An 11472-nucleotide genomic window follows, 5' to 3' on the forward strand; every position below is an offset into this window, starting at 1 on the left:
AAAAAAAAAAAAAAAAAAAAAAAAAAAAAAAAAAAAAAAAAAAAAAAAAAACACTGCACCCTAGCCAGGTGCGGTGGTCATGCCTGTAATCCCAGCACTTTGGGAGGCCGAGGTGGGCAGATCACCTGAGGTCAGGAGTTCGAGACCATCCTGGCCAACATGGAGAAACCCTGTTTCTGCTAAAAATACAAAAATTAGCCAGGCTTGGTGGCACACATCTGAAATCCCAGCTACTTGGGAGGCTGAGACATGAGAATTGCTTGACCCCAGGAGGCAGAGGTTACAGATCATGCCACTGCACTCCAGCCTGGGCGACAGAGCGAGACTCTGTCTCAAAAACAAAACAAAACAAAACAAAACAAACACGAAAAAACTCTACTCCCCGAATGTTCAGGGAGACTGATTTGAGTAATAATAAAACTCCGGTCTCCCACCCAGCAGGCTCTGCCTGAATTACTCTTTCTCTATTGCAATTCCCCTGTCTTGATGAATCCGCGGTTACAAGACCTTGCCTCAAAAAATTTTCAAAAAAGACCTATGATCTCAACACACGATGTCAGGACCTTAGACACCCAGGAACCCACAACTTTAGGGCCCTTCTGGTGTCTGTTGGTGGAGAATTCAGCTAGGATAAGGACGTGAATACCCATGAATCCAAGGAAATTAGATCCCTAAGCTAAAGGCACACACAGTCCCACAGTGTGAGACACTCAGGGCATGGGGGCCTACAGGCTCAGACTCAAGACCCTGAATTTGTGGACTTCAAGGAAGTCAGAGACCAAAGTAGCCCTAGCCTTGTGCTTGTTCCTAAGATGCCAAGTACCTTGCCCGGGGGCTATGGTCCTCACGAACTACCAGTCTGTAAAGGGGCAGAGGTTCTAGAGTACAGGGACCTGTGCTACGAGGGCCCCGTGTTTCCAGATACCATTTAAGACTAATGACCTGAGAACTTGGCTGGGTGCAGTCAGTCACACCTGTAATCCCAGCAGTTTGGGAGGCCGACGCAGGCGGATACCTGAGGTCAGGAGTTCCAGACCAGCCTGGCCAACATGGCAAAACCCCATCTCTACTAGTAATACAAAAATTAGCCAGGCATGGTGGTGTGGGCCTGTAATCCCAGCTACTCGGGAGGCTGAGGCAGGAGAATCACTTGAACCCAGGAGGTGGAGGTTGCAATGAGCTGAGATCGCGCCACTGCACTCCGGCCTGGGTGACAGAGTGAAACTGTGTCTCAACAACAATAACAAGCCAAAAAAAGAAAAAAAAAAAAAAAGACTAATGGCCCGGGGACCTTACCCCGCAGGGCCTGAGATTCCGGAGACATCTAGGTGCTTCAGGTGATGCCACATGGCCTGAGCTGCTGACAGGGCAAATGAGGTCTTTGGAGCCCTGCACATTTGGCTATAAGTTCCCCGTGCCTGACAATTCGTGGAATTGCCCACTGTCCTTAGACTTGAAGGCCAAGATCCTCACTGCTGAAGCCAAAGCTGGACTTACAGTGCTCAGAGACTCCATTCCTCAGAGTCCACTGGCCAAACTCCAAGACTCTGAGGATCAAAGACTCTCCTCACCCTAGTCCCTGGGCCTTAGCTGTGAAGGTCCTTGGAGGCTCGAAGTCTCCAACCCAGAGTTTAGGATTTACTCCATGGAAAGCCCTAGACCTGAATAGCTGACATTCCAACTCCCCAAGGGAACTGAGAACCTTAAGTTCGTGGGCCACTGGATTCCATTAATCCCAGTCCCCAGACTGTCATCTCCCAAATTCTCAGCATTTCAGGTCCTCAGAGTGAAAGGTCCTGAGAATTGATGTTCACGAGGACAAAGGTCCTTCAGTCAAGAGTCAAGGGAGGGCCAGGCACAGTGGCTCATGCCTATAAGCCCAGCATTTTGGGAGGCCAAGGTGGGCAGCTCACTTGAGGTTGGGAGTTCGAGACCAGCCTGGCCAACATGAGGAAACCCCGTCTTTACTAAAAATACAAAAATTAGCCAGGCTTGGTTTGCACGCCTGTAGTCCCAGCTACTCAGAGGCTGAGGCAGAAGAATTGCTTGAACCTGGGAAGCGGAGGTTGTGGTGAGGCAAGATTGTGCCACTGTACTCCAGCCTGAGTGACAGAGTGAGACTGCCTAAAAAAATAAATAAATAAATAAATAAAGAGTCAAGGGAGGAGGGCTCCAAAGCATGTGCCCTGGATCTTGAAATACTCCATATCTAAGATCCCTGGAACCTGAGAGCCCTGAGAGGGTCTTCCTGTCATGCGAAGGACCCTACATGGGGAGGGAGACCTGCAAACTCCAAGAATTTGAGCCTAACAGGCTGAGGTCCTTAGTCTCAAGGTGTGAAGACTAAGACTGTTGGGGACTACACTCTGTTCCTACACTAAGGTCCCAGTCCATGGTTCTCAGGTTCTAAGGGCTTGGAAGGTGGACTTGAGACCGAAGAAATCTCATAACAGGAGAGGCAGCTTTGAGGACCTTGAACCTCAGTTAGCTGAACTGAACTGACCTCAGGAACCAAGTTTGGAGCCTTGAAAAGATATCAATCTTTTTTTTTTTTTTTTTTTTTTTGAGACAGAATTTTGCGTTTGTTGCCCAGACAACAAAAATCGTGCAATGGCACGATCTCAGCTCACTGCAACCTCCGCCTCCCAGGTTCAAGCGATTCTCCTGCCTCAGCCTCCTGAGTAGCTGGGATTACAGGTGTGCGCCACCATGCCTGGCTAATTTTTGTATTTTTACTAGAGACGGGGTTTCACCATGTTGGCCAGGCTGGCCTGGAAGTCCTCACCTCAGGTTATCCACCTGCCTCTGCCTCCCAAAGTGCTGGGATTACAGCCATGACCACAGTGCCCGGCCCTATCAATCTTTTAAATAGGTCATAACAAAGGGCATCCATCAACCCAAAGATTCTCCAAGGAAGGCAAGTCTCTGTCTATGGATGGAGGAGGAGTCAACCAGGAGAATTCAGCCCCTGGAGCTGCACCCTGGGCTTTTGTGGGGAATCAAAAAAATGTTTGTAGGCCAGACATGGTGGCTCACACCTATAATTCCAGCATTTTGGGAGGCCAAGGTGGGAAGATTGCGTGAGCTCAGGAGTTCAAGACCAGCCTAGGCAACATGGCGAGAGACCCTGTCTCTACGAAAAACAAAAAAATAAAAACTATCCAGGTGTGGTGGCACACACCTGTAGTAAAAATTACCACCAATGCCCCAGAAGAAAATCACTTTATAGACTGCCACAGGAAAAACAACCTCTTTTACAAATAAAGTCACAAATATATAAGTTACAAATCACACAAGGAAATAGTCACCATGAGGGAGAGTCTGAGAGGCCCCAGCTAGGAAAACTCACTTCTGAAAAATGGCATCAATGACAGACCAGAGAGACCAAGTTGCTGAGATCCTCAGCCTGGGAGCAGTGTAGACAACACCCTACTGTCTGTCTTGGAGGCCACAGAACTGGCCTGGAGGTCACTGACAGCCTCACCCATCGAGGTCCCCAACTCCTATGGCCCCCCAAAGCTGAAGTGTACCTGGCCTAAGAATCTCAGTGACTGAGTTCCTCTCAGGTGGCTTAGAGCAGCACGGACTTGGGGAGTGGGCTCTGCCCTAGGCATCCAGCTTGGACTTCAGCCTCACCTGGCTGAAGCTGGGCTCGTACTCCACACGGCCCTTACTGTTGACATGCAGGATGGGGGCTGCAATGGCCGCTCTCAGGTCAAAGCCAAGCCACAGCTTGTTCATGATGGCCTGGGGGAGAGATGAGGGATGCAGGGAGAAAGGGGGTACCCGCTACCCTACTTCAGCCCTCACATCCCCACTCCAGGGAGAGTCAGACAGTATGCTGCCCAGAGAGGAGACACTGGAGCCCAGAGCCCCCCCAGACTCACCTGGGCCACGGCAGAGACGATGAGCTCCCCGCCAGCCCCGCCAATCACTAGCTTCGACCCCTGGGCTTTGCTGATCAGGATGGAGGGCACCATGGAGGATGGGGACCGCTCGCCTGGAACTGGGGGCCAGCACCCTCCGGGAGCTCCACCCACCCTGTCTCCATTCACTGCTGAGCAAACAGCGGCTTAGCAAGTGCAGTGACCCATCCAGGGGTCAGCATGCAGCCCCAGCCCAGCCCCCTCTCTCCTCTCCCCTGGTGGGGAGCCCTTGTGGACCCCAGGTGGGAAGCCTTGTTCTCACCAGGTGAGGGGGTGGTGCCGGAACCCCGGGGGCATCGCTCGCATAAGTCCAGGAGCTCGTTGTTGAGGATGATGCCTGTCCGTGGTGAATACACCATCGCTCCAAAGCTGCAGCCGTGGAGGCAGAGCCTGGGCTCCCACCAGACACCGCCTGCCCTGCCCACCTTGCAGGACCCCCTCACTTTACAGCTGCCCCGAAGCATGCTGGAGCCACTATTCTCTCCCTGGCATCACCCAGGAGGGGTCCCCAAAGACCCACCTGTGCCCCCATATCAGGGCACCCTTCTGAGTGAGGCCGCCCATTCCCAGGTAAGTCTTAGCTCGGGGCCACCCCAGCAGCAGCCTTTCCAGCCAGAGATGTCAGGGGTGGGGGCCTCTTTTGAAACAGAGGAGGAGACAAAGGGCAAAAGCAAGGTGCTGCCCCATGGGGACAAGTGAGGGGACATGGGGCTGGGGGAGTGCAGGTCTAGGAGAGGAGGAGTGAGGCCACCAGCCTTCCCCCAGGCCCCACGCACGGTGTGTTGATGGTGCTGGTGGCAGCCACGGCACTGCCATCCTCCCCCAGCACAGACACATGGGATGTGCCTGTCCCGTGGCCCCAGGCCTCGGCCAAGCTGTAGTGGCTGAGCTGGTGGTCCCCCCGGCCATCGATCTGTTGGCGGATGAGCTGGGCCAGGGTCTCCTCTAGCAGGTCCCGGGAGGCATTCTGGGGTGGGTGGGCAGGTGGCAGGATCAGTGAGGGGCCAAGCGGGATCCATAGAACCAAGGGCAGGACAAGCTCAGCTCCCATGGGGGCCACCTCCACCCTGTCCTCTACCTTGTGGCCAGGCCTCCCTCAAGCGCAGGCTAAGTCTAGACTCTGCCCACCCTCCAGGTCCTTTGAGATATGGTGCCACTCCTGCATCTGACCCCCGTACCTGCCACCCCGGGATCCCTTTCAGTCCTGCCCTGGCCTAGAACCACATACATCTCCCTCCAACCTCCCCCTGCCAGGCCTGACCCTCCTTTCATGCTAAGTCCTGAGCCAGGGAGGACAGCCCCCCATCCCAGCAACCTCAGCAACCTCACCTGGAGCTTCGGGTGGCTGCGAGGGTCCCCCAGCCTCCACCTCTGCCCCCTGGCAAACTTGAGCGTCTCCACAAGGTGGTGGTACATGTTCACCCTCCCCTCAGGCCTGGCCACAGACTCTGCTGAGAAGTTGAACCCTGGAGAGGGGTCGGGGCACAGGTTGGGGTCACCCTATGTAAAGGGTTGAATGTTGCCCCCCTCCCCAGAGAGCTCCACCCACATCCTAATTCCCAAAACCTGTGGATACTACTTACACAGCACAAGAGTGACTAATACCTTAAGTGGAAAAGTATGTTAACGATTTTTTTTGAGACAGAGTCTCACTCTGTCGCCCAGGCTGGAGTGCAATGGTGCAGTCTCAGCTCACTGCAACCTCCATCTCCCAGGTTCAAGGGATTCTTGTGCCTCAGTCTCCTGAGTAGCTGATACTACGTGCGTTCGCCACCACGCCCAGCTAATTTTTTCTTTTTTTGTATTTTTAGTAGAGACAGGGTTTCGCCATGTTGTTCAGGCTGGTCTCAAACTCCTGGCCTCAAGTGATCTGTCTGCCTTGGCTTCCCAAAGTGCTGGGATTACAGGCATGAGCCATCATGCCCCGCCTTTTTTGTGTTTTTTGGAGGAGTCTTCCTCTGTCGCCCAGGCTGGAGTGTGTGGCGCGATCTCAGCTTACTGCAATCTCCACCTCCTGGATTCAAGTGATTCTTTCGCCTCAGCCTTCTGAGTAGCTAGGACTGCAGGCGCACGCCACCATGCCTGGCTAATTTTTGTATTTTTAGTAGAGATGGGGCTTCACTGTGTTAGCCAGGCTGGTCTCCAACTCCTGACCTCAAGTGATCCACCCGCCTTAGCCTCCCAAAGTGCTGGGATTACAGGCATGAGCCACCACACCCAGCCTAAAGTATGTAAAACATTTTGAGAGGAGGAGATGATCCTGGGTTATCTAGATGTGCCCTGAATGTGATCACAGTGTACTTGTAAGACAGACACACAGAGGAGAGGACACACAGAGCAGAGGAGAAACCAGTGTGACCATGGAGACAGAGACTGGAGTGAGGCAGCCACAAGCCAAGGAACGCTGGCAGCCACTGGAAGTGGTAAGAGGCGGTGAAAATTGTCAAAATAGAGCTGCAGCCACATGTGGTGGTTCACACCTGTAATCCCAGCACTTTGGAAGGCTGAGGTGACAGGATTGAGGTGAGGTTGAGGCTGCAGTGAGCCTTGACAGTGCCACTGCACTCCAGCCCAGGTGACAGAGCAAGACCCTGCCTCAAAAAACAAACAACTCACAACCTTACACAAAAAATACTTCTGCAAAGACATCTGCCCAGGAGTGGCCTGTCCAGCCTCAGACTAGTGCCACCCTTATCACTTTTCCATGCATCCCAGTAACCAAAGATGATCATTTCAAAACGGTTTTTTCTTTGTTTGTTTGTTTGTTTGAGACGGATCTCACTCTGTCCCCCAGGCTGGAGAGCAGTGGCATGATCTCGGCTCACTGCAAGCTCCATCTCCTGGGTTCACACCATTCTCCTGCCTCAGCCTCCCAAGCAGCTGGGACTACAGGCGCCCACCACCATGCCTGGCTAATTTTTTGTATTTTTAGTAGAGACAGGGTTTCACTGTGCTAGCCAGGATGGTCTCAATCTCCTGACCTTGTGATCTGCCCGCCTTGGCCTCCCAAAGCGCTGAGATTACAGGCATGAGCTACCAAGCCAAGCCCAAAACAGTTATATACCAAAGCTAAGCTATGAGGACGCAAAGCTAAGCTTAGCTTTATATACCAAAGCTAAGCTATGAGGACGCAAAGGAATAAAAACAATATACTGGGCCAGGCGCAGTAGTTTATGCCTATAATCCTAGCACTTTGGGAGGCCAAGGCGGGTGAATCACCTGAGTTCAGGAGTTCGAGACCAGTCTGGCTAACATGATGAAACCCTGTCTCTACTAATAATATAAAAATTAGCTGGGCATGGTGGCACACACGGGTAGTCCTAGCTACTAGGGAGGCTGAGGCAGGAGAATCGCTTTAACCGGGAGGTGGAGGTTGCAGTGAGCTGAGAGCTCACCGTTGCGTTGCACTCCAGCCTGGGTGACAAGAGTGAAACTCCATCTCCAAAAAAGCGGAATGATATAATGGAGCCCAGCATGGTGGCTCACACCTATAATCCCAGCACTTTGGGAGGACAAGGCAGGCGGATCACCTGAGGTCAGGAGTTCAAGACCAGCCTGGCCAACATGGTGAAACCCCATCTTTACTAATAATACAAAAAAAAAAAAAAAAAAAAAAAAGATGTGGTGGCAGGCGCTACTTGGGAGGCTGAGGCAGGAAAATCACTTGAATCCAGGTGGTGGAGGTTGTAGCGAACCGAGATGCACCATTGCACCCCAGCTTTGGTGACAGAGCGAGACTCTGTCTCGGGGGGATAATGCTATAATGGACCGTGGGAACTCAAGGGGAAGGGTGGGAGGCAGATGAGGGATAAAATACTACACACTAGGTACAGTGTGTACTGCTTGGGTAATGGGTGCACCAAGGTCTCAGAAATCACCACTAAAGGACAGGCACAGTGGCTCATGCCTGTAATCCCAGCACTTTGGGAGGCTGAGGCAGGCAGATCACTTGAAGTCAGGAGTTCGAGACCAGCCTGGCCAACATGGTGAAACCCCTTTTTTACTAAAAAAGGCTGAGACTGGAGAATTGCTTGAATCTGGGAGGCAGAGGTTGCAGTGAGCTAAGATCATGCCACTGCTCTCCAGCCTGGGCCACAGAGTGAGATTCCATCTCAAAAAAAGAAGTCATCCACTAAATAACTTTTCCATGCAGCCGAACACCACGTGTTCCCCCAAAACTAATGAAATAAAAATAAAATAGCCAGGCAGAGGTGGCTCACGTCTGAAATCCCAGCACTTTGGGAGGCTAAGGCAAGTGGGTCAGTTAAGGTCAAGAGTTCAAGACCAGCCAGGCCAACATGGTGAAACCCCGTCTCTACTAAAAAGAAAAAAATCATCTGGGCATGATGGCTCAAGCCTGTAATCCTAGCACTTTGGGAGGCCGAGGTGGGCAGATCACCTGACATCAGGAGTTCAAGACCAGCCTGATCAACATGGCAAACTTATCTCTACCAAAAATACAAAAATTAACCGGGTATGATGGCAGGCACCTGTAATCCCAGCTACTTGAGAGGCTGAGGCAGGAGAATCGCTTGTACCTGAGAGGCAGAGGTTGCAATGAGCTGAGATCATGCCATTGCACTCTAGTCTGGGCGACAGATCAAGACTCTGTCTCAAAAAAAAAAAAAAGGAAAAAAAAAAAAGATAAAAATCAGCGGCATGTGGTGGCCCATGCCTGTAATCCCAGCTACTTGGGAGGCTGAGTCAGGAGAACTGCTTGAACCCAGGAAGTAGAGCTTGCAGTGAACCGAGATTGTGCCACTGTGCTCTAGCCTAAGTGACAGAGCAAGACACCATCTCAATAATAATAATAACAATGCAATGAAAAAAATAAAATATACAATAAATTATCATTGATTATAAGCAAAAAAATTATATACTCTTCCTCATTTTCTTTTTGAGAACCTTTGTCTTCCTTCACCTCCCTGAACACACACACAGTTTACCGTAGCGTGGGTATTCCCACCGCGATGCCTACTCTGGAATAAACATCATTTTCTCTGAATGTTGTTCAAAGAAACAACAGCCTTGTTCTGTTTTTTATTTAGGTCAACAAGGCAAAGAACAGACTCTCCCCTGGAGCCCCCAAGGGAATGCAGCCCTGTGGACACCTAGATATCGGGCTTCTGGCTTCCAGAACTGTGAGAGGACACATTGCTGTTATTTTAAGCCACCAAGCTTGTGGTGATTTGTAATGGCAGACACAGGACACTAATATTAAGCCAGCGCAGACAGCCCCAGGCCTTGGCACTGCCAGAACCCCCTGCAGGCTGCCTTGGGCTGGGCTGGTTTCGCTCCCCCAGGTGCATGTCCGTGATGGGCAGCCCACCACCCACACAGCCCACCTGCTTCTGAGTCTGGGACTGGTCACCTAGTGGGAGGAGGACTCTGGACAAACGATGTCACACCCTTCAGCAAAGCCTCACGTATGGGTGGAGCCGGAGGTCAGCTCTAAAACCCACCATCATGACTGGTTTACACAGCTCAGTCTTCACATTGTGCATCTGTGAACCCGGTTTATGGAGGAGGAGGCTGAGCTGGGCCTTGGCTGGGCTTGGAGTCTGAGTTCCCAGGTGTGGGGGGCCAGAGCTCTGGGCAGGGGCTTTACCTCTTAGCACATTGAGGATGAAGCTGAGAATGGCACCCCCTGCAGGTGGCGGTGGTGAGTACAGGGTATAGTCCCCCAGGGGCACCTCCAGAGCGTCCACTACCTCGGGCTGGAATTTGGCCAGGTCCTGCAGCGTCAGCTGGCTCCCTGGGGTGAGACGGAGAGGACTCCATGAACAGATGGGGAAACTGAGGCAGGGAGGAATAGCCACTGGTGTCAGGTCACACAATGGGATCCCACTCGTGCTCTAGCCTTGTGGACACAGAGGGTGATGGTTGGTCTGTAGGCGGTGGCCTCAGGACCGGCCCCTTGGGGTCAAGCATGGAGGGGTGGACAGAGACCAGAGGCAGGGAGGCTGGGGAGGTGAAGGGGAAGATGGGAGAGGGAGCTGGCCTTTGAGAGCCTGTGAGAACGGTCAGCTCAGCTACCCAGGCCTGTTGTGACCATCAGTAACGCCCCTCTGCTGGCTCTAACCCGCAGGCTCTGCACTCTGAGGTCCTGGACCACAGGGGTCCTTGGGCTGGCAGAGCTAGGTGCATGACCTCTCGGGGTCCCAGGCACCTCCAGCACTCCCTCAGGGCCTGGGAAGGAGCCTGCCCTCAACCCCCAGTGCCCAGAACTTGGCTCTTCCTCCAGCAGGGACAGGGCATGGGATCTCAAGGAGGCTGACCTTCCTTGGCAATGTCCTCCACCAGCATCTGGCCCAGCCTCCCCGTGTAGAAGACCTCCGCACCCTCTGTGGCCACGGTCTCCAGGGTGGTGGCCAGCGCAGGCCATGGGAGTGGGTCCTGAGGCCTCAGGGGTTCTGTCCCGTTGAAGAAGAGCTGGCTGGGGGATGGGGGGAGCCTCAGGGTGGGGGCAGGTCCTAGAGGCAGCCACACTCTTTCGGGGCTCTTGTGGGTGGAGTCCTCAGGACCCTACAGTGGGGGTGCCCTGACCCAGGGTCCCGAGGCGCTAGGGTGGACACCGGGGGACAGATTCCCTAGGAGGTGGTGGGACTGACACCACCCACCCCGCTCATGGCCCTGGTCCAGGGAGGGCAGATTTCCCAGTGGAGCCTGGGTCCACCTAGGGCCTGTCATCTCCTCACTCCTGGGAGGGGCTGCCAGTGGGCTGGGTGGGGCGGGTGACAATGGCAGTTGAAGCCCTCCTGCCATGCCAGAGAGAGGGAGGAGGAGGCCGGGGCCAGGGCTGGTGGCAGAGCCCAAATCCACACCGTGGAGTCCTAGCACTTGGGCGACAAACTCCCCGCAGCCTCACCCGAGTTAGGCTGTGCCACAGGGGACCGGAAGGCCATAAACTGAAACAGGAAAGTGCTCTCTGTCTGGGCCTTAAGGTCCCCAGCACCCCAAGGGTCAATCCTCCAGTGTAGGAGGGACTGAGGCAGAGCTGGGGTGTGGACTGGGCCCAGACAGGATGTGGCCTTGAACCCAGGAGCCCAGGGCCACCATGTGGGGCTCACCGCAGGGTTGACGCCTGCAAGGAAGGCCGCAGGAAGCCGTTGTGCAGGAACTGGCTGAGGACGGGGGCCACCACATGCCCCCCTCGGAGCAGGGCGATGGTGGGCTGGAACAGCTGCGCCCAGGGCAGGCGGCCATGGCGGCGGTGGGCCTCGGCGTAGCCGCGGAGCTCCCCGGGCACCCCAATCCACTGGGCCCCTGCATGGCACATCCCAGCACTCAAACCTGTGGCTTCCAGGCCTTCCCAGGGGTTCGCCATCACCCCTACGTGTGGCCCCCCAGCTACAGCAGCCAGAGTGAGCTTTCTGGAGCCCACACCCGACCATGTCCCTCCCTGCTCAGACCACCTGTGGCTCCCCACAAAGTCCATGGCCAGGCCCAAGGGGCCCTGCACAAACTGGCCCCAGGAGCCCCACCCTGTCCCACCAACCCATCTCCACTCAACCTTCCAGGCCTTTGTCCAGCCTGGCCCTCTCCC

General features: G+C 54.0%; 1 protein-coding gene across 2 annotated transcripts in view; it reads right to left on the minus strand.

The window, feature by feature from the left end:
* Positions 1–11472, minus strand: part of GGT5 (gamma-glutamyltransferase 5) — a 245990-nt gene that overhangs the window by 2548 nt on the left and 231970 nt on the right. The window contains exons 3-10 of one of the 2 annotated variants that reach the window (XM_025398436.1): positions 10997–11192; positions 10205–10362; positions 9535–9681; positions 5256–5392; positions 4703–4893; positions 4189–4295; positions 3888–4054; positions 3637–3747 (exon numbers count right to left, since the gene is read on the minus strand). In XM_025398436.1, coding sequence (XP_025254221.1) covers positions 3637–3747; positions 3888–4054; positions 4189–4295; positions 4703–4893; positions 5256–5392; positions 9535–9681; positions 10205–10362; positions 10997–11192 — 1214 coding nt within the window. Of the gene's footprint in view, positions 1–3636; positions 3748–3887; positions 4058–4188; positions 4296–4702; positions 4894–5255; positions 5393–9534; positions 9682–10204; positions 10363–10996; positions 11193–11472 lie in introns of both variants that reach the window. The other variant, XM_025398437.1, reaches the window with a different exon arrangement.

This window comes from Theropithecus gelada, chromosome 10, assembly GCF_003255815.1.
Source record: "Theropithecus gelada isolate Dixy chromosome 10, Tgel_1.0, whole genome shotgun sequence".
Taxonomy (NCBI): Eukaryota; Metazoa; Chordata; class Mammalia; order Primates; family Cercopithecidae; genus Theropithecus; species Theropithecus gelada.